Source organism: Dryobates pubescens, chromosome 8 (genome assembly GCF_014839835.1).
Source record: "Dryobates pubescens isolate bDryPub1 chromosome 8, bDryPub1.pri, whole genome shotgun sequence".
In the NCBI taxonomy this organism is placed as follows: Eukaryota; Metazoa; Chordata; class Aves; order Piciformes; family Picidae; genus Dryobates; species Dryobates pubescens.
Genome location: NC_071619.1, coordinates 30,392,802 through 30,416,120, shown reverse-complemented (window position 1 = coordinate 30,416,120; position 23,319 = coordinate 30,392,802). Strand labels below are relative to the sequence as shown.

At 46.2% G+C, this 23,319-nt stretch overlaps 1 protein-coding gene across 1 annotated transcript in view; it reads left to right on the top strand.

Moving 5' to 3' along the window:
• Positions 1–22,629, top strand: part of CD96 (CD96 molecule) — a 63,285-nt gene extending 40,656 nt beyond the window's left edge. Inside the window, 11 exon segments of the mRNA XM_054163893.1 lie at positions 8,489–8,914; positions 10,825–10,934; positions 11,031–11,046; positions 13,363–13,417; positions 13,419–13,486; positions 14,607–14,675; positions 17,317–17,394; positions 19,076–19,156; positions 19,751–19,840; positions 20,896–21,019; positions 22,521–22,629. Of these exon segments, the coding sequence (XP_054019868.1) occupies positions 8,489–8,914; positions 10,825–10,934; positions 11,031–11,046; positions 13,363–13,417; positions 13,419–13,486; positions 14,607–14,675; positions 17,317–17,394; positions 19,076–19,156; positions 19,751–19,840; positions 20,896–21,019; positions 22,521–22,629 (1,226 nt within the window).
• The last annotated feature ends 690 nt before the right edge of the window (positions 22,630–23,319 follow it).

The window sequence follows — 23,319 nt, the reverse complement described above, 5'->3', positions numbered from 1 at the left end:
CTCTGTAAGATGGATGTTCAGCACACACTGCTGTACTAACAAGTCCTCACAGGCTCCTTGGGGCAGGCTCACATTATGCCTTTGAGCGTGGAGTGAACCAAAAAGATCCACATCTGAAGAAGCTGAATGTTACTCTGATTATGGCCTGGAAAATACTGTTTTGCAGAAATATCTTAGAACTTTCCTATTCTCCATTTTTACCTTCTAGCTACTCCTGTGCTGCCTTTATCCCATCCAACTGCAGGTTGTTAACTCTGTTGAGATCCTCAGGAATGCCTTTGGCTTGTGTTGCTGTCATATAAGCTTCACTCAGCTCTGTTTTGCCTTCTGGAGTAACTTCTCTCTTTCCAGGACCTGGGTGAGGTGTCCTGCTCTACAAAGCTCCAGGTTAAAGCACTTTGGAGTCCAGATAGGAGCTCCTCTGAGGCACAGTTTCTCAGTCAGGCTCAACATGAAAAATAACCTCTGCTTTGCTGTTCTCATTTCTACTTCACCAGCTTTTCTACAGAGACATGGAATGAGGGTGTAGTGGGCAATTTAATAGGTGATGGATGTGGTGGGAGATATATTTCACTTTTCCATGGTTGCCTTTGACTTGCTGATAGCATAGAAGTTATTTATAAGACTACAAAGACACTACATGCAAACAAACTCATTAATACCTGATGCTTTCAAAGCATTCTCTCAAAATCAAACAATAAATCTAAGTTCTCAGTGTCACTGTGACCTGGTATTTTATTGCTCTCAATGATGTGATATTGTAGGTATTTTTTTAATGCTGAAAAGGCAGTTGCTGCCCTCAAATTGTCACTGTACCTGGAGTCAGCTTGCATACCTTTAATCTTTTCTAGGTGATGCATTCCTTCAGTGGTGAGTTCTAAGCAGTCTGCTGTCTTGAGCTCTGCCCAGGTGTCTGTGTCTGCAAGAAGGTATCAACATACAGAGGTATGGAGGCACCCAGATTTATCAAGGGGATGAAATCCATTAGGCAGTTTGCAGGGTAGAAAACATCTGAGCTTACAGCACATGGGATGGGAAACTACGCTTGTCACTTCTCATCAAGCGGTCTGCTGCTTCTGCTGCTTTCTCTTAGAAAGCTAGAGCACTTCTCCTGCAAAATAAAAAGGCTAAGAGTTTTGGGGCTTCCAACCCCAAGCATTCAATGATTGTGTGACTAAGCTGTGTCCGAAAAGCCCTTTGTCAAGCAGACTCCTGTGTTCTCTTGCTGGCATTATTCCTGACAGATGCTCCACATGTTGTCTGAAGCTCCTGACAAAGTGACCAGGGGATGGCCTGGCCTTTCTTAGAGGCTTCAGTAGAAACCTCAGCCTTGTGGTCTAACATGAGAAGATGCTTCCCAACACTGAAGGTGGGTCAACTTTCCCTGACAAATGAGGCTTTGGGACTCTGGGTGTCATTGCATTTCAGTACATGTTTTTTAACCTACTTTGAAGCACTTTCTGACAAAATGTGGAAGAGGAGATGTACATGAGCCTTTTAGCTGATGCTGTGCAAAATGGGAGGAAAACATTGCTTAAGCTGTATCTGGAAAAGAGAAAGCAATCAAAGAAGGCAGGGCTGGTCTCATCTGTGCCTTCCATGTTAGTCTGAAAACAATGAGTCTGCAGAGTGTTTATTTTTTAATGTGTTCCTGCTTTTCACACAGTGATTTTTCATTGGTGTGCAGTTGTCAGGTCAATGCTCTTAATAACTGCTTTGTTTTGTTCACTGGCTGCAGGTTTTATACTCTGTTTTCTCAGTAACTTGCACTGTGCACAATGCAATGTTGAATGGCTTATCCAGGTGGACACCATGGCTGGTCAGAAATGACATTAAACAGGAGCAGGAGAACACAGGGATGTGTGGCTGGAATGACAGAGAAGGTGAGGGAGCTGATTCTCTTCCATTTATCCCCAAGAGCATGCTTTCTTTCCCTGGAATGTGCATAGTGTGGTGGGTTGAAATTTCCCTCCCAACATTAACTACCTAAAACTACCACACACAGCAGCTTAGACTGCTTAATTACACTGCTCCCAGCTTTGGCAGTTCCTTTCTTGTAACACAGAGGTGAGGAGTGGAGGGATGCTCACACAGGGGAACTCAGCACTAGATTGCCCTCTGGGATCCTCCTGCTTTCACAAAAGGCACCTACCTTGTTACTTCATCTGGAAGGGGCTGTGAACACAGAGCAGTCACAGACATCTTCCCTCCAGACAGCAAAAAGAGAGGATTTGGGGGCGGTGGGCCTTGCCACCCCTTCATCTAGACTTGAAGGCTCAGATGAAGCCCTTCAGAAGCAAGTTCCCTGCTTACAAGGGAATTCTGGCAGGATTTGCCAGTGGGGTGAGCAAAAGTCATCATTAAAGAGCTGTCCCTCATTTGGATTTGGGCCCAGCATGTCTGTAGGATGCAGTGTCAAATGAGATGTTTGCAGAAAGTGTCATTTTGAATTGTGCCAGCAGCCATGAGCTGGGGAAGGTGATGGAGCAGCCCTGCTGCCAGGCCAGGCTGAGCTCTTCTTCATTTTCTCTGCTATCTTTGAGAGAGCAATGATGAAAAGTCTCCTCACATCTTTAAACATCTTTCATCTGGAAAATGGCTGGAGAAGGCAGCACATGCATCTTGCCATGCTGCTTAACCCCACCAGCCAAAGCCCAGGCTGTATTATGTCAAACAGAGCATGTGGGTGTGGATGTGTAGCCATGAGGCAAGAGGAGGACGGAGCAGAGTGAGAAACCTCTTTTCTGCCTCACTCAGAATCAGCAATGCTGTAAGGAGAGGTGTGAGAGCTAAGGGTGGGAAGGGCAGATAAAGGAAGCAAGGGATCACTGCAACAGCCCAGTGGGGATCTCATTGCCACCTCAGTGCTTCGTCCCTTGCCATGCTGCTCAACCCAGCCAGTGCCACCCACTCATCACCCCTCTGTCAGGTGCTATGGCCAAGGTTGCCTGCCAGCTACAGTCATTAGTACAATTTTCCAAGAAGCTCAAAACCCAAACACAATGACAAAGTGGGAGTCTGTGTGCTAAGCACCAAGCAAAGCTGAAAGGTTAGTTTACTCTGTAATGAAATTCCTACTTCAAAGTCTCCATCTTTTTCTCACTGGGGAGCAGGGCTTTCTCTAAGCAATGTTTAGAGGACACCAGCCTGCAAGGGTAATCATCCTCGCCTCTGGCAGCAAGAGCTTGCACTTTAGAATTTCTGAAAAGGTTCTCTTTGTGAATAATTGAATTTGTCCCTGGAGTTCAAGACTTCTGTTTTTTTTTTCTGTGGGACTGACTGCAGCTCTGTTTCTTCCTTAGGTGCAGCTCACTGTAATTGAGGTAGAGGAATTCTATTGCAGTCAAGGTTTTTGTGTGCACGACACATAATAGGGGTGATTTGCACAGGAGGAGTCATTTGTAGTGTTTAGAATACCTCCTCCAGTGGCAAACAGATGTGCAGAAAATAATTAGAGGATCCCACCACTGCCACAGCAGGGGAAAGAAATGAATGTCTCATGAGGCAACAGAGGTGTCCCAGAACCCTGTGCTGCACAGCACTGTTGGGGCCCCACCATGGGCAATGCTCAGTACCCATCAGTTCTGCCTGACACACAGGGGAGGCCAACTGCTTGTCCAGTCCAAAACAGAATGCTGGGGTGCACACATCCTCCTGACAATGTGCTGCTTGCCTGGGCGTAGTCTCTTCTCATTTAAAACCTCCAAGCCTTGCTGCGGCCTCTTGGTGTCTCTGGAAAGCACATGTAGCATGATGGAAAAAAATGTGTAGCCTGACTCTGGGACAAACATCCCTGCAGCTACTCCACCAAAGAAAAGCCAACCACAGATATGTCCTCTCTCCAGCTACCTGTGAGGTCCACTGCCCTGTGCATGTTTCTGTACATCCTCTCATCCCCACCACCTGTAACCTGCTGCGTGACATCCCACTGTGGCACCTGCTGAGCTGCCTGTGAGTAACTTTTCAGGAAGGAGGTTGAGAGGGAGAAACCTCTCATAGTAACTTCCACTGCTGTGAGCAAGACCTCCTGTCTGCCTCCAGGGAAGGGACAGCTTCCTGTAAGCAGGCTGAGAGGAGCACCATGTTTCAGAAGGGTTTTTTGATGCCATGTGCATCAAAAAGTCCTGCCATGAGGACACCACACACCAGTGTCAGCAGCGGGGTGAGTGACTGTTTCAGCCTTTGGGCTTAAGGTAGGCATTAGGGCAAAACACAGCTCTGAAGTGAAGGAAAAAAAATCCATCTTGCTGGGAAGTTTCTTTCTCTATCACAACAATGCTGGGTGGCTGCATTCATGGCAGCAGTGTATTTTTAGGATGTTATTTTAAGGAGGAAAACAAATTCTAAGGACAAGACATAGTGATCTAGTAACTCAAATGAGCTGCTCAGGGATTTCTATGGTTGCTGAATACACCAGATGACACTTGGGCTGTCTCTCTGAATTGTGATGTATGTTTCAGATCAATGAAAAGGCTCATCTGAGACTTATTTTTCCCCATGTTACAGAAAATACATTATTTCCTGGTATAAAACTTACATGAACTGATCAGCAGTAGCAGCTAAGGTAACTGGACTTACAGATGAGAGCCCAAATTCTGGATTGAAATCTAATTCTCTTGGCCTCGAGTATCTGCAGATAAGATTAGTGTTCACTGTGGTCTCTTCTCTGAACTGGAAAACAGAGCATATGTCTTTAATACTTTTACTCCCTTCTTTGGCTGTCAGTTACACTGGCCTGAATACCCTGTCCATCCTCAGCTTAAGGATTTCTTGATCCTCTGAGACAGAGGCTTCTGAATGACAGGCAGAGATTTCATCCCCAGAGACAATTCCCTTAACATCCAGTGTATTCACCACAACTGCTTTGAGTGTGTTTCCTCAGATGGGAGCAGGGCAAAGACGGAATCAGGCAGCAGCATTTATCCTCCAAGACATATCTGAAAGTGGAGGGGGCCAAGCTCTTTTCAGTGGTGCACAATGATAAGACAAGGAACAATGGACACAAACTTGAACGTAGAAGGTTTCACCTCAACATGAGGAGAAACTTCTTTACAGGGAGGGTGATGGAGTACTGGAGCAGGCTGCCTGCAGAGGTCATGGAGTGTCCTTCTCTGGGGACTTTCAAACCCCACCTGGATGCATTCCTGTGCAGACTACCCTATGTGATTTTGCTTTGGCAGGGGGTTGGACTGGATGATATCTGGAGGTCCCTTCCAACCTCTACCATTGTGTGACGCTGTGAAAGGACCAGTGAGGTCTTTTTTCGCCTTGGCCATTATGCGTTTGCATGCTGGAGCTATGGGGAGGTCCACGGTCTGCAAAAGCAGACAGCTGGGAAGGAAATGGAAAACAGTTGGCAAAAAAACCTGCAGGTGGTGGCTGGCAGTTTCTGTAGGCCCTTGTCCAAGCATCAGAGAGGAGTGCCATAAAAGAAATGGGATGACAAAGGCACTCAGGCTCCTAAGAATTGTTTCAGAAAAGACACAGCCTGCAATTCTCCCAGGGGAGGTTTAGGCTAGATATTAGGACAATTTTCTTCTCTGCAAGAGTGGTCAGACATTGGGACAGGCTGCCCAGGGAGGTGCTGGAGTCACTATCCCTGGAGGTGTTCAAGAAACGCGTGGACATACTCCAGGACATGGTTTAATAGCCATGGTGGTGTTGGGTTAATAGTTGGATTTGATGATCTAAGAGGTCTTTTCCAGCCAAACTAATTCTATGATTCTATGTTAGGACCCAGATGACCCAGGGGTAGATTAGCCACGCAAGGGAAGGTGGTGCTGGTGGAGAGAGGTGCCTGTGTACAGGACTGGGGCATCCAGGCCGCTTGTTTTCTCTGCCCTGGTAGGTGGGCTGGAATCAGTTCTCTCAAAGACCAAAGGATGGGTTGTCCTTGGTCCTCCAGTGAGTGAGCTATCAGGAACAAACAGCTTCCTGCCCAGCTGTGCTTCCAAACACCCTTTCCATATCAGGCAAAGCCAGCAGATAACATGCATCCACACTGTACACGTGAGGTGTCCTGCCCTGCTGTTCTGGTTGTGATGAAACAAGTGTGATAAGCAAGAGCTCAGATCTGTCTCTCTCTGAAAACCTGCCAACAGCAGCTCCAACCTGCAAGACCTGCCTGTGATGAGCTGTTTTGCTGACAGGTGTATGCCTGGTTTATGGAAAAGCAGTGTGATTCCAGGGACAAGTTGGAAGGGTTTACAGGGGACCTGCAATAAACACAGGTGACAGGAGTGACAAGAGCCATGCACTTCTCCCTGGGGGCGCTGCCACTGCCAAGGCTGAATGCAGAGAGCCACGGGGGTTAATCAGACCAAGTGATGTTGCCATGTGTGATGCTGCAACTCTGCATGCTGCATAAAATAATTAATGGGCTGATTCTCAGGAAATAAAAACAAACAAACACAAAACCCACCCAACCAACCAACCAAGAAAAGATCAATCTGGGAAAATCTCAACTCACTGGTTTTTAACTGAGGGGAATCAGTTTCTTGTTATTTTTCTGGGTTTATTTAAAGGGAGTGTAGAGAGTCTGGCATTAGTGTATTTGAGCTGCTTTGGACTAACATGCGGAGGAAACCAAGGCTGTGTGCCATCTATTCAACTTTAAGATGCCTGACAAGTTTTGGAGAGAACATAAACCAGAAAATTACTTACTCTGAATGCAGATGAAAAGGCAAGTGTCAAAAACCTGGACTCCAAGATGGGCTCAGCGTAGGTGGGGCTTTCAGTACAGAGATTTCACAAGACGCTCTGCTGTTAGCGCCCTGGCAGGAAGCTGAGGCTTTCACACTTAGTGAAGCTTTTTTTTTCTGAAGTCATGCTAAAATGATGAGCCTGACAGTGTTGCACACCTGCCTGTCCGCACAGGGCACCTAATTTTTACTTCCTTTTCTGAGGCACTGCTGGGGAGAAGGCCAAGAGAGCGGAGTCTTTACCAAAACTTCAGCCAGTGAGGATGGAAAAAAGGTGGCTCCTCTCCTTCCTCTCTTTGCTGCTGTTGCACAGGGCTGCAGGTAAGTGTGTCAGCCTCAGCTCAGCTTATGACAGAGGGTGGTGTGGTGGTTTTAGGCTGCACCTTTAAAATTCAGTTACAGATTACAAGCAGAAAAGTAGAAAACTATCAATAATACATAGAATAAACCAGGTTGGAAGAGACCTTCAAGATCATCGCGTCCAACCCATCAACCAATCCAACACCGCCCAAGCAACAAATCACTATTGGGTGTGGAAGGGAACACAAAAGGTTATTCTAAACAAATTCATTGGCTAAATATCTAGAATAAGAGGAGCTGTACCATAACAATTCTTCCCTTTTCTCTTCTGATCTCTGGCTGGTTTTGCTTCACTCAGGAGAAATAACCTGCTTTTGGCTGGCCTTGGCTAAGTCTAACTTCTCTCCTCCTTCCTCTTGTCCCTCTAGTACAGGAGGGGAAGGGGAAGGCAGGGAGAGAGAAGCTAGTAGCTTCCCCTGGTCCTTGGCCAGGTGAGTCCTTGTGCTGTTTGCTAATTGTCAGTATCTGTAAATACTGTAAATCCTGTATATTTTGTACATATTCATTGCACTCCATTGTAGATCTTGTTTGTAAATACAGCTTTGTTTGCTTCTGACTGCGGTGGTCTGGCAAAGCTAACGTTGGGGGGGAAACTTCAACCCACCACAGGTGGTGAGGGGCAGGGTGGCATGTGCAAGGGCAAGATGTAACAGCCTTCTGTTTCCTGACAACTTCCTAGTAATCCTAGTCATAGCGTGCAGCTAGTAAGGAGGAAATGGTTTGTGCTGCCCTGCAGATTAGTTTACTTTAAATGCTTAACCTGTTTGCACCAGCATCACCACTGAGATGAGCTCCCTTACATTTAGGGCAACATGTGCTCATCTCCAATGGGCAAAAAGGAAAGCTGCTTTCAAAAAGCAAGCAAAAAATATCTCCCTCACACACGTGTATCTGTGCATGCAGAGAGAGGAAGAGCTGAAACCATGCACATGGGAACAACTTGCTCTGACACTGAAACAGACGCTGGTTAGGCCAAACAGAAGCTGTTTCATACCATGGAGGTAAAAGAAGAGTTTTCTCTGTCGGCTCAGTGAGGGCAGTGGGAGTGGTGCATGGCAGAATTAGCCAGCAGGGATAACTCTGTGATGCAAAAAGACCCGGAGGATCACTGGGCCCAGATTCTGGTTTATTTGTATCACTTGAAAGATGTCCATTTTCACAGAGGCTCTCAGAACTCCCATTTCTCTCTCACAAGAATAACAGGCGCTCCCTGCTCTCTTCCAAACAAGTGTGCCTTTACTCTCCCAGTTCTCTTTCTGCAGCCTGTACTGGTCTGCTAGAAAGCTCCTCACTGGAAAGCCTGCTGACAGTTTTAGGGTCTTCATAACTGCTTGTGGCTAAGGCATCAAATCCTGTCAAAGATGGCTTAGGAAAAAAGCTTTGTTTGAATATTGCTTTTACTTAAAGTGATCTCATTTGTTTTTAAGGCCATCCTGAAGACATCATCACAAAACCAGAAGTGGTCCATGCTTTGCCAGGCACTGATGTGACCCTGGCATGCACCTTCCTAAAGCCACACAGCACCTACATCATCCAAACACAGTGGTCCAAGACTGACGGCACCCAGCTTACCAGGATAGCTGTTTATCACCCCGATTATGGCACCCACTACTTCACATTTCCTGAGGCTTCCTACAACTTCTCAGTGTCCTTCAGCACGAGGAAGTGCTGTGACCAGGATGCTGCAAAAGCTTTGTGTCCCCCTGATGCAAACACCACAGCTGAGTGCAGCCAGTGGGCTCTACATCTGACAAACATTACCACCTCCCTCAGTGGCCACTATGAGTGCAGCTTTTCTACCTACCCCCATGGGAACAGAGCTGCAGGAATTCAACTCCTCATCAAGGCAGAAAGTAAGTGGTTATGAATGAGCTGTTGGAGTCTGTGATGGTGGCAAGGGGGGGCAGTGGGATTATTGGGATAAATGAATATTTCTTGGTTAGTGATGGTGATTCTTTGGGGTTTGCAATGCCACTCTCTACAGAGCTGCCTATTTACCAGGCACTCTTTGGTTGTTGTTATCCAGCCCATAATTAGGAAACTTTATTGGTTTGCAGGAGCATGAAGTTAGATAGGAAGTGGGGGGAAAGTTGTGAGATGAGTAGTTTCCACATTTTTGTTTTGGATAAACAGAGAAGAGGCCTTGAGCCACCTGGTCTAGTGGAAGGTACCCTGTGCAGGGGAGTTGGAAGCAGATGATCTTCTAGGTCCCTTCTAACCCAAACCATTCTGTGATTTCTGTGATATCCAAGAAGACTGGATGAGCAGCTCAGGCTATGGTGGAGATGAAGATGCTGGATCTTCAAAGCATGTTATGGTGCTGCTCTGAATGTGCAGCACTAGGCACCAGAAAGAGAAAAAGCCTTGTCTGGTTGAGGCTGAGGGGTGGCATCTGGGATGGAGAAAGATGCTAGTCATCAGTGAAGTACAGCTCCCAACTACATCAAAGTGAAGTGATTCCAGGTGGAGTCAACTTGTAGATGCTACCCATAGAGTAGCAGGCCTATGTAGGACTGACAAACACTGACAACCTCAGCCAGCAGGCCACTAATATAGATGGGAATCAAAGACAGGGGGGAAATAAGCAGCTGGGACACATTACTGTGAGGATAGATAGCAGCTTTTTTCCTTTGCACTTTCTCTTCCCTTTCTGCACCATCCAGCCCCTTCAGAGCTGGTGCACTCTGTGTCCTATCATGATAGCTGCTCCTCAGCTGCTTCACTCTGGTGGAGAGTGGGGACAAGCTGCCTCGGCCACTAGGTCTCCTGGGAACCACTCCTGGCTTTTCTTTGCATCCCTGTATCAAAGGCTGTGTGCTGTCACTTCATGACATAGAGGAAGTCAGTCACCAGACCATCCCCACTGCCAAGTAACATCACAGTCCAACTGCTAGACATTCTCCCTGCACCCCAGATAAACAATAAATGAACATCTCGTCATGCAAGCCACAGCTGTGAGGGGAGCAAAGTTTGCAGGCTCCCCTGCAGCGTGCGGTGCCTGCCCAGAGGGAGGAGGGAGGCAAGCCCGTGGCAGGCTGTGTGGGGATACCACCTGGGCTCAGTGCCTACCAAGGCACTCATAGCATCCCCTGGCCATCACCACTGCGGCCACTGGGCTGCACTGCTGCTGTGCTCTGCTCAGTGCATTCACTCTGTTCTTCTGCAGGTGGCCTGGACGCCCTGGGCTGGGAATGGGCAGGGCAAGGGATCATTAAGTGTTTTTTGAAAGTGATGACAAAGTGGGAGTGACAGGCTCTGCCTCTGGGAGCAGGCAGGTTAGAGAATAACAAAAGGAGCACTTGCCCTGGGAAACAGGGTTAATCTTAACCTGTCTGACATGCTGGGGGGGGGTGTCTGTGAAAATCTTCAAAGGAAATACAGGTGCACAAATTTGATGGCTTATTGCTGCAGAGGGGGGTGGGGGGGAAATAGAAAGAAAGAAAAGAAGAGAAAAATTGAAGCTTCAATTTATTCTCTGCTGCAAAAGAAGACTTCTTGATCCCACACTTAAGCAAAGGCTTTTATGAAGCACTCAAAAATAGAGGTAAAGCTGTGAATCAGAGTCATGACACTGTGTGTAAAATCAAATGCAGGGCTTTCACTTAAATGCCTGTGGGTAATGGTTGAAAAATACAGGCCCCTTCTAATCAAAAAAAATCTGGTTACTTGAACAGGAGACTAGGCAGTGTCAGTTCTTAAAGCACAATAAACACCATGGTTCTGATTTTCTTTCTTGGGCATTTTGTTGTTGCAATGACTAAAGAGGAGCAGCACTACATGAAGGAAGTGCAGTTAAACCAGGCTTTAGAAATCCCATGCCTTGAGAACACCACCTCAGAACATTTGTCCCATTCTCCTTTGAAGTGGCTAGTGGTAAGTATTTGTCATCTCAGGTATAAATTTCAGAAGGAGCTGCAGGTTATTTTTGCAGATTGAAATAGAAATGTTGGGCTTTACTCCGTCCTGCAGAATCTGCTAACAAGAGGTATTGATTTTGTTGGACTGTGAAAGTGAAAGGGAAAAAAGTATAAACATGATTTTGCAACATAGCCAGCACAAACTATGTCTGTTAAAGAGACACAGAAAGCAAATTCTGTCTACACAGAGAGTGATTGCCCATTGGAATGTGCTGCCCAGGGAGGTGGTGGAGTCACCATCACTGGAGGTGTTTAGGAGGAGACTTGATAGGGTGCTTGCTTTGCATGGTTTAGTTGATTAGGTGGTGTTGGATGATGGGTTGGACTTGATGATCTTGAAGGTCTCTTCCAACCTGGTTTATTCTATTCTATTCTAATTGTTTTGAATTCTCCAGGAGTATCTGTGGAGCAGGTCCATGACAAGAGGCAACGAGAACTAAAGTACTCCTTGCACTGGATTTCTCAGGGATATTTTTTTTTCTGTAGTGGAGCTTTAGCATCTCTGACACATGGCTGCAGCATGGAGGAGTGAGATATTAGGCTGCTTGGAAACAAGAAATGAAACAAAAAGCAAAGCAAACAAAACTGCCCAGGGAGGTGGTGGAGTCACCGTCCCTGGAGGTGGTCAAAAAGGGACTGGACGTGGCACTTGGTGCCATGGTTTAGTAGTCATGGGTGACAGGTTGGGCTTGATGATCTTTGAGGTCTTTTCCAACCTTATTGATTCTATGATTCTATGAAAACCAAACAAGCAAGCAAACAAAAAAACCCCAGGGGGCTGACTGTAATATTTGTGGGTGCTGTTAACCTCTGTCACTGATGCATACCAAAGGCAGGCAGCCATGCACACCCAGTTATCCACCTGACCACATAAGCAGTTTGCTGTGAGACATAAAGCTGGTTGAATGTTTGTACTGCATCTCACTTGCTGGATGAACACATGTAGGCATGTTTTACTGTAACCTCTTAGCATTAATTTCAGCTTACAGAGACAAATGTCAGCCAGCAGTGCCCTTGAGCTTTGCCTGCTAATTTCCATCTGTTGGCACAGAGAAGCTGTAACTGCTGACAGTTTTCTTAAGGATGACTTTCAAATATTCTAGATTTTTTAATCTTTTCTTCCCCCCCTCCCCCCCGCTAATCTCTTTAGCTCTCCCTATTGCAGTGCATTCTGAATATTGAAATGCTTAACATTTTTGTAGGGAATATCCTTGCCCTTAACTTGCTAGTTCACTCTACAGAGTAGCAGAGGGAAGGGGAAAACCCCCAGAGGTCATCACAATGATATGTGTGGGCCACCATGGGTCACTCAGGCTATCACTTGTGCACCAAGGCACAGATGCCCAAGATGTGTCAGCTGCACCCATATCTAAGGCTGCCTGGATCCCTAGCATGAAGAAGAGACAGCTTTTAGCTGTTGTTATCAAGTTCTATTTACAACCTAAAAGAGAAAGTATTTTCTTGCCATTTCAGACATATTTACAATTTACTGGATGCTCAGCATAACTTAAACTAGAAAGCTTTTAGATGAGATTAGATCTAGTTTATTAGACTTTTTCTTACATCTGAAGAAGTATGGTTGCCTTCTGCCAGCCCCACTACTGTCTGCACAGTTTTGGCAAGGCAGTCTTAAGACTTTTGTGACAGGAAGAACACACACCCACAAATAATCCCAAACTATGAAATTCCACTCAAAAAGCACCCTAAGTCCAGAAAACCATGAGGCCATGATAAGTAAATATAGGTCGCTCCCAGGTATAATCCATCAGTAACACTAGGCAGAAAAATGGACAATAAAAAACAAGGTGGAAGAGTCCCTGGTGGATTTGAGACATGGAACAGCAGGGAAACTTCAGCTGCTCACCTCACAGGGGAATGTAATGCGCTGAGGTGACCCTATATATATTAGCAGGGTTAATGGGGGGAGGGGGGGTAGGAATTATCTTAATGGTAGAGATTAAAGTGAGGTTTAGATTGGAAAGAGAAAGAATTACACATCTCTCAAATAATCCAGGGGATGCACTTCTTTCCATTTGTGTTTTAATGCTCAGGTAAGATCAACAGCCCAACTGATGCAAGGCTGCTTTGTTCTATGTTAGCACAGTTTTAACAAGTCAGTTTGTACTCCTGCAAGCCAGTGACCCCACTGGCTCATGCAGACCTGGAGAGGCTTTTATCTACAGCCAGCTGTGCCCAGAACCAAAATGCTTTTTCCATTTCTGGTGGATGTGGTCACCAGAGATTCACTGCTCTGATGTAACAGCAGGCTCTGGGCTTCTTAGCAAGGCATCTGCCCAGATGACAGCATGTGGATAGCTGGTACCTGAAATCAGTCAATACTTTTGGTGATGGCTAAAGCTTTTGCAGGGACTCTGTTGAACAAGACAGTGAGGGTTTCCATCAGCTGAGATCAACGCTGATGTTGCAGGAGACCTACCAGGACATTCCTGTGTGCATGTCTGATTCCCTTCCTTGGGAGTGAAACACAGAATGTTTCATCAGAAAAAAAATACTGTTTCCTTGGGTAGGTTTTTCATAGCTGAAACACCAAATGTCTAAACTAGCAAGTGTGTGTATTCTCTGTTACTGAAAACACTGAAGAAATGCCAAGTGTATGGAAGCTTTATTATACAAGTTAATCACACAGCTTGAACTTTCTGACAGGTTTTTTTAGCTCAGGCTTTTGCTCTGGCTCTAAATGAGCTAAGCAATTCCTGCACAAGCACTAGCTACTTGCTGCTTGTTTAGACAGCATCTTGCTGCACTCCTTACAGACAAAAACGCAGCAGCTCAGCCCCATGGCACCACTGAGCTGTTACAACCATGTGTTTGCCACCGAGTGCTCCTGGCAGAAGGTTTGCACGTATGCAATGCAGCTCTCTGGAAAATCAGACCCTCAGAGTCAGGGCAGTGTTGTACACCTTCAGCAAAACCTGCAGAAGGCCTCTAGAACAGCTGAACCACTTTGAAGGGTGAAGAAACCTCTCTGTAACCTGTGCTGCCCAAAAGCAGCAGCTGGTGAGAGTGGTGTCCTTTAGCACCCTCTTGTGCATGGCTCCTTTTCTGGTGCAAATGCACAGCTATCCCTTTTTATTCTATTTTTACCGTGTATGGTCCTTGCTGCACAGGAAACAACTGAACTGCTGGCTCCTTGGCACTCCCCACAGGTCATACCATGCTGACTACTGTCAGCTCAGCTGGCTTCACTTGTGGCTGTGCTTATTGGCATGCTCTTCCTCAAAGAAACACTGCCTCAAAAGCCACAGCTTAGTTCTCTGGAAATAGAGCTCTGGAGGGAAGGTCAATAAATTATCATTTTTTTTTCCCCAAATTACTCATCCGACCCAATTTGCAGGTTTGTAGAACTGTACTGAAATCAGAGGGCCACCAATTAAAGCAGTCTGCATCCTTGCCTGCAGGCTGAAGCAACACTGAGATCCACTCTGCACAAAAACGTTAGTGTATGTGGATGTGACAAAAAGGGAGAGAGCTGCATTAATCCTCAGCAATGTTCTGGGAAGGTGCCACACTAATGCACAGTATGACACAAACCCCAAACTAAATTTTCAGCCTAACAAAAGCCTAACCACTTTTGAGAACTGCTTTCATCTTTTCTTTGCTTTTCTTTTTTTTCTCTTCACAGACAATAAGCCTAATGAAGCCTCATCTGAAGCTTTTACAACCGTGGCTTCAGAAGGTAGGGATGAATTAGAGAGCTAAACAACTTGGGTGTTGTTAGAGGTGCACCCATAAATTCATGAAGGTGTTGGGGAAAGTGGTTTTCCAAGCTCGTTCCTGTATGAGTAGTAAGGTACCACTCACTTCAGAGAAAACACAGCAAACAGATATTTTGGTGATGTAATCTGTCACAATTAGGCCAAAGCATAATTAAATTCCAGCCTTGAGAGGCAGTTAATGTTGTTTCTGCTGCTTCAGCTGGCATTTGAACATAGCTCTTTCAGCACTGAACTGATAATTAAAAATAACAGCCCTACTAATGGCTCTACCTTCTGCTTAAGTGCACAGACACCATCCTCAACACTTTTGCCTCATTAAAGAACTGATGGGAAGTTTCTCAGTTTGTGGAAATTTGGTAAATCCATGCTCAGCCCCCTCAAGTTTGTCTTATGACCAGCTTTTTGTAGAGAGGGAAATTGTTCCCTCCACCTCTCAGCTGAATCTCTTTGGCCGTGTCTGTCCTGGAGCAGCTTGCTCCACTCCCCATGGGAGACAGCTGCATTTCAGTGGTGGGTGACAGGGGTGTGTGTAATAAATGTGTATTTTATATATGGAGAAGAGGAGGCTCAGGGGAGACCACCTTGCTCTCTACAACTACCTGAAGAGAGGTTGTAGCCAGGTGGGGGTTGGTCTCTTCTCCCAGACAACCAGCACCAGAACAAGAGGACACAGCCTCAAGCTGTGCCAGGGAAGGTTTAGGCTGAATGTTAGGAAGAAATTCTTCATATAGAGAGTGATTGGCCATTGGAATGTGCTGCCCAGGGAGGTGGTGGAGTCACCATCCCTGGAGGTGTTTAGGAAGAGACTTGACGGGATGCTTGGTGCCATGGTTTAGTTGATTAGATGGTGTTGGGTGATAGGTTGGACACGATGATCTCGAAGGTCTCTTCCAACCTGGTTTATTCTATTCTATTTAATATTTCCTGGTGGTGGTATCTTCAAACAAAGTAAATTCACAGGGTCTGTTACTCAGTTGTGAGTGATACATTCCACATATGAAGACAGTTAAATGATGCAAGCACAGATCTAAGAATTTCCAATGCAGTGATTTAAACTGGAAATAAAGGTGCTGCGACCTGTGGTTTCCCACAAGTGGCATTCTGTGGCAGATTAGCAGGCAGGGACTCAGGGCTTGCTCCTCTGTCTGGTATCTTCCCACATGCTGTGGCTGTAATTTGAGCAGCTCTCGGCTCAGAGAGGGCTAGGGGCCTCTCTCTTGTGTGCTCTGTCGCCAGGCTGTAGCCTTTCCATGGCTCTTCTAGGATTCAATTCTCTTGGTGCTTTTCCCCTTTCTGCCTTGGGCCAGGTGCTACTCTGGCAGCATTTGGCTCTTGTTGCTTGCTGGGTGAGAATAAGGCAAGTTGCCTACCTTCTCAGCTGGTTTAAATACTGTCCCAAGGCAACTAATGCCCTTTGGTAACAAAGAAACCTGATAACTGAATCTGTAGGATGGGGCACATCCAAACATGGCCAGGAGCACACACAGTTCACAGCTGTGTCACAAAGTTAAGGTTTATGTGGACCCCAGGAAGTGTCCAGGTTTGCACATTCACAGGTGTTTAACCCATTGTCTGGCTTAGGGCATGTTTGGGGGTTTGACCCTTCAGCAAAATGCTGTAGAAAAATGGCATGGAAAGAAGTGTGGGGGTTAGGTAAGCCCGCTTCTGCAAGTACAGGTTGTGGCAGGCCCTGGAGATTGAGTCAACATGATGCTGGGCACAAGACCATCCCAGGGAGTGGGGATCTTTAAGAGGGTCACCTTCCAGAGGACAGTCTCCTCAAAGGAGCCCTTGCAGCCTGTGCCAGATCACTATCCTACTTTGCTTTGCATGCTGCAGAAACATCCTGGGAGCTGGGCAGAGTTTGAAGTGTAGACCTGCTGTATCTTGATCAGGAGTCCTTCTGCATCACACAGGTACTATAAAATCCCTGCCAGTGCAGGCAAGTTTGAGATTAAACACAAATGAAGAGCTACACTCGGAACAGTCAAACGAGGTAGAAATGCTTGCAAAGGGAAGCAGGTGGAGGGCTGACAGTTGTACTCAGACACTATCTGCAGAGGGGTGCTCCCTGCTCAGTGCCCTCCCAGGATGCCTGACCAGAGAGGTAACTTCTGGCTGCCTCCTCAGATATGTTTTTCTAATGGAGTATTTGAACTTTCATTAATCACCTCCTTTCTGGAGCCCTTTGGGGGATTCAGTCCTTTCTTCTAACCTACTCAGGGGGTACTTTGCCTCACCTTCTGGGTGAAGAAAAAAAAAAGTGAGATCCTATACAGGGTTCTGCTCAAAATCTGTAACTAAATTTTAAAGGCATAGCCTAAAACCACCACAGCCTGCTTAAATGCTTGATATGTTATCTGAAATTCTATTCATCCATCTCACCAAACTCCTCTTGGCTTGTGACAGCTTGTGACAGAATTTCAAGCCAGACAGAGAGGTTGTGCAGCTCTTGTCTGAGGGAAGCCAGCACCTCAAGTAATAGGTTGCAAGTGTTTGACCTCATTAGTCAGGAAATGGAGAAGAAAAAGGGGAAGATGAAAAACAAATTATGTGGTCTTCTAAAGCCATCTTCACAAGGCTGTGTGTTTTTCATTTCAGCAGGAGTGCTGACTTCTGCTCCAGAGACAAAAAGAGGCATCAGCTCCACAGCACTTAGGGAGAGTTTGACAACAGCATGTGAGTACATGGTGTACCTCCTTTGCTTCATGGAGCTGTAATAAGGGCACAATGGGCACTGCAAAGAGCAAACATGGCGCCAACTTAGTAAGTGTTGAGTTACAAACCTACAGTGACCTGCAGTATCATTCAAGAAGTGACAGGACAAGGAGCAAGGGACACAAAGTGGAGCACAGGAGGTTCCATGTCAACAGAAGGAAAAAATTCTTCACTTTGAGGGTGGCAGAGCACTGGAGCAAGTTGCCCAGATTGGCAGTGGAATCCCCATCACTGAAGGCATTCAAAACTCACCTGGACATGTTTCTCTGTAACTTACTCTGCTCTAGCAGGACGGATGGACTAGATGATCTCCAGAGGTCACTTCCAACCCTACCATTCTATGATGCTGTGAAGTACAGCGGCAGGTACTCAGCTCTGCAGGGTCCTCAGCTTGTGATGTCTTTGACTAGAGCATCAGCTCTGTAGTGCTGCTTATTGTCAGCTGCTAGTTGAGAGCCATCACATTGCCATGCAAAAGTGGTTACTAACCACAGAAACGTCATGGCCAAGCACAGGCCAAAAGCTGGGCGGTGTAATCTGTACCAGCTTCTCAGTACTTCATAGAGGTTACAAGATAAAGGCTTGAGCATTCTAAGTCATTAGGGATTTGCACCAGCAGAAGAGGAACAAAGAAAAAACCCTTAGAGTATCCTGGGTTTATTAGACAGATTTATTTTCATAATATTAAAATTGAAAGAGTTGCTAGGCAAATGTAGTAACTAATCAGGGTCGTTTATAGACAAAATAAATTACTGAAGAAGCAGCAATGAAACTGAGATAATGTGGGGCAATAAAGGCTGGCTAATAGGACAGTGAAAGGCACACTCATTAAAGATCAATAAGTCAATAAAAAACTCCATAGGGGTGGACATTTTTTCACACATCTTTCCCTTTAGAAAACCTCTACTCAGCAGCAGAGAGCCAGAAGTTGCTTCCCTGCAGCTGTGCTTGCCTGACCACCAGCTGAGGTATGGCCTTGAGGGGTCCTCAGTCCATCAGCTGTAGCTGAGGGCAATTTCAGGGCACACGGGCACTGGTGTGCCTGCTGATGCATACCACCGAGTGTCCTTGTAGCCTCCCAGGGCCACGGAGCTTCCACAGCAATCCTCAGAGGCTCTAACAGAGGCCATTATGTAAATAATAACAATTAGTGCTCATCAGCATGCCACATAGAGCACAGGGCTAAGTGTATGTCCTCCTTTTTCTATGTAAATTTTTACATGCCAGATCTGCTCTGTGTATTCCCCTAAAATCCAACACCTCATAAACAAGGAGGAAAAAAAGAACTGACCCTGGCCAAAACTCTGAATTTTTAGAGTGCCCTAAAATTGGTAGAGCTTTCTAATATATATATATATATATATAGAGAGAGAGAGAGAGATGATGGATAGATCACTTGAGTCAGAACCAGCATCTCCTAAGAAAGATATTTGTCTGTCTCTCTCTGCCTACTCCTTTTCATCATTTTAACAGTGGATTTCTCTCTCGGACTTCCAGATCACCAATTACACTGGAGGCTTACAGCTCTCTCTGTTGTCATCAGAGGCAACTAAAGGGTGTAAACTAGGCATAGCTGAGCCAGATAAAGCAGTCAGGCCCAGGCTTGTAAGATTACTGAAGGATATTATTTCTCTTTGTACAGATTTGAAGAGTTCCAGCACCGAATCCCTACAAAGCCTCAAGGATGCCACACGCTCCCCCAAGAACACAACCCCGCTGCCTCGTAAGTGCCATGGCAGCTCTGGAAATGCTGTGCCCATGGGCTAGTCACATATTTTAGCTGCTGTTTCAGAAGATGTGAACGTGGAGATGGGTAGAAAAAAACCAGCACTATATCCTTAGGCAGCACTGATCTTAAACATAGGTAGCTTAGCTGTATTAGGAAAGGCAGAGAATCTGTCTACAAAGGGATGACATGGTATTTGTGGGTCAGACACAGCACTTGACAGAGGAGACTGAGGTTTCATTCAGTCATGGCAGAGTCAGACTCTGTGTTGCTACTAAGCCACTTAACATCTTTAGCTTTTTCATTACCAGCAAAGAGGTAAAAAGCTTAACCTTCTCCCAGACTACTGTGCATCATACTGCTGGCTTGCTGGAACATCTTAACAGGCGTTTGCTAATAGTCTGTCTTTCCTCTAATATTCTTTAATTTCATACATATTTAGCACTGTAGTTCAAAAACGGAGATGTCTTGGCCAAGTGATTCTGGAATTTGCTTTCCACCTGGGTGAAGAATGGTGGCCTCAAAATATAGCCTGCTTTTAAAGTAAGACAAATAAGTCAGTGAAAGTATTCTGTGCCTGTGTCTTTTTAGGTGACTTGTCCTTCAGCATCACAGAGCAGCCAGTTTCAGTTACCAGAGAGAAAGATTTCTTTACCACCAGCAGCCTGCTCAATAGCACCTGTGAGACATTACCCTACAAACCCTCTTCTTCCAGCCATTGCAGTCAGCAAGGAACACTGAGAATGAAGCATTTGACCAGGGGAGCTCAAAAAAGGGAAAAACAGATGAAAGGAGGAGTGATGGCTTCCCTGTCCCTCCATCACAGCTTGTCACAAGCTTTTGGCATCGCTGCCATCTGCAAACAGTGCCCTGATGCACGTTTTTCTCCAGCAACAAAGTTTGGCTGGTTACAGCCCTGTGCCCCAGGAGCCACACATGGCTCATGCAGCATGGTGGGCTTGGCACCTGGCCACAGTGGTGGCTGCCGGTCTAAGACCCAGGCTGTGTGACATACCAGTACCACTAACCTTCAAAGGGAAGTGGTACCACTCAATGACTCATGCTCTAGCCCTCTCTGCCCCCCAACCTACTGCTGTACCCTCCACACAGTGTGAAGTAGGAACATGCTTCTCCTCTCCTTCCTCCTTGGAGTCAACACCTCGAGGGCACCTCTTTCAGCCACCAGCACCCCAAAGGGTGGCTCTGCAGCAAGGGGCAGGAGGTAGGAAAGGTCAGGCAGGGTGAGGTGGGGGACTTGCCCTGCCAAAAAGAGCCCACCCCAAAAGGCAGCTGCACCCTTAGCTAGGTGTTTCAGCAGGGTTCAGTGTCAGCAGCATGAAAAATAAGTGGGAAGGAGGGCTGGGGAGGGCAGCTGTTCCCATCTGCACCATGACATGCTCCCTTTTATCAGAGAAACTCACAGGGACCAGAGCAAACCAACAGGTTTTGGGTCAAATGTTTGCTGGGCTGTGCCTGAATAGTCTTGTCATGAACCAATGGGCAGCTGAAATCAGCCCACAAACCCAGTGAGAACCAAAGTGGGCTAAGCCTGCAACTTAGGGCTGCAGTGCTCAGAACTTGGGGTCCTCATCTTGGGAACCTGGCAGTCCAGTGCTAATCTGGGGCTTGTTTTTCACCAGCCCTGTACTGGAAGGGAGCAGAGAGTCAAAGCAGCAAGCTCAGGCTTCCCTCCTCTCTGAGCACCTTCACTGAGCTGTCTCCTGTGTCCCTTCCAGGTGACTTGTGGAACACGAAAGGCAGTCACTTCCCCTGGCCAACTATGGTAGCCGTCCTGCTCCTCCTCTGCAGCTTTCTAATAGTTCTAGGCATCAGGAAATGGTGTCAGTACCAGAAAGAGATGTAAGTACAGGGAGGGGAATGAAAGGGGTGGGAAGGTGGCACAGAGGACACCACAAATTTCAACCCAGCTGTTTGGATTTTTGCATTTGCAGCTGTGACTGCCCATGGTGCAAGAGGCCTTTAAGTGCATGGCTGATCTCTAAAATAAACTTTAACAAAAGAGCTGTGGTGCAGCTTCAGGGTGGGATGGAAGAATACAAGCCAGCTGTATTCCCCAGGGCTCCCCCACCACCACCACCTACTTCTATCAGCCTCCCTGCTTTTGCTCTCTCCTTTTGCATGGTTACTTGAGGACATGTTTTAATGAAACTGTACTTCTAGGGCAACTCTATTTGAGTTGTGAATAATATATGTGAAAGTAGGCTACCTGGGAACTTAACCCCAGCCAGAGAAGCATCAAGTTTATAATTATTACCAAAGTTTAATGCCCCACTAAAGCACCTGGAGATCTAGTGATGAAGGCAGTGGCTAGGAGCCAATTATCTTCACTCTTACCAACATTACTAAAACATTTGAAAATTCATGGTGGTCCTTTTGTGGTTCCAGAAAACCCTTTGGAGACATGACTACAAATCATGTACATCTAAGGTAAAAATGGGATTGATTTGTTTCCCTGATTTGGGACAGGACTTTTCTCTACCTTGGCCTATAAATTGCCCCCCCCCAAAAGAAAGTTACAAGAGAGAGCACTGTGAGCAAGAGATCTCTGCCAGGATTTTGAGTGGCTCACTGGGGTGGTGGTTTTAGGCTATGCCTTTAAACATTTTTCACAGATATTGAACAGTCACATGTGAATAAATCACTATTGGGTGTAAAAAGGAAAATAATGATAGTTCTAAACAGTCCCTTTGGAAAGATGACAGACTTAAGCTTAAGTCCAGCTTAAGTAGTGTAAACAATTTCTCTCTCTTCTTGCTTCCTCAGGCTGGGAGATACTAACTTGCTTCTGCTTGACCTTGGCTGCACTGCTTTGGTAGTGACTGGCATTAACTTCTCTGCTTCTGTCTCTTGTCCCTGTTGTACAGGGGGGGGAAGAGGGAGGCAAGGAGGGAGAAGGTTCCTCTGGTCCTTGGCCAGGGGGGTTCTTGTGCTGTTTATTAATTGTAAATATCTGTAAATATTGTAGCTCCTGTATATTTTGTACATACTCATTACATTCCATTGTAGTTCTGCTTGTAAATACAGCTTTCATTTGCTTTCAACTGAGCTGGTCTGGCAAATTTAATGTTGGGGGGGAATTTTCAACCCACCACAACTGGGACAGTGATCTGTTCTTTTATAGCATGAATAAAGTAAAACTGAGGTGGGAGCTGAGAAAGCCAAATGAACACCAGAAGATGCTCTGGGGCTGCTGAACAGAAACAGGGACATTGCAGTGTGCAAAAGCAAACATCAGATGCTCTTCCCATGACTCAGAGTCCACGTGCCTCTTCTTGCACACATTTCACAGCAGCCTTTATAAGCTTTTTGTTATAGCACTTTTTTTTCTCTTCTATTTCAGTATGAACAGACCTCCACCTTTCAAGCCACCACCTCCCCCGATAAAGTATGCCTCCATGGTGGAGTCTGATGGGACTGCCCCATCCTGCCATGAACTGGAGAACCTGTGACATGCCTGCACCCCTTGTGGAGTAAAGTAGCTGACTGATAGTGAAAAGGTTCTATCTTGAAAACAGTGATTACAGGAGCTGTCAGCTGGGCAGGGAAAAATCCAATTAAATTCAGTAAGTGCAAGTATAAATAAGTACAGGTTGGGGGCTGACCTGCTGGAGAGCAGCTCTGGGGAAAAGAATCTGGGAGTGCTGGTCAACAACAGGATGACCATGAGCCAAGAAGGCCAATGGCATCCTGGGGTGCACCAAGAAGAGGGCTTGAGGGAGGTTCTTCTTCCCCTCTACTCCACCCCAGTCAGGCCACATCTGGACTACTGTGTCCAATTCAGGGCTTCCTCGTTCAAGCGGGACAGGGACTTGCTGGAGAGGGTACAGCAAAGGGCTACAAAGATGATGAGGGGATTGGAACATCTCTTATAAGAGGAAAAACTGAGAGAATTTGAGCTTGCCAGTGTGGAAAGGAGAGGTCTGAGGGCAGATCTCATCAATGCTGATGAATAATTAAGGGATGGGTGTCAGGAGAACAGGACCAGGTTTTTTTCAGTGATGCCCCTGACAGGATAAGTGGTACCAGGCACAAGCCTGAACATGGGAAGCTCCATCTAAACATAAGGAGGAACATCTTTAATTTAAGGGTGACAGGGCCCTGGAACAAGCTGCCCAGAGAGGTGGTGGAGCCTCCATCTC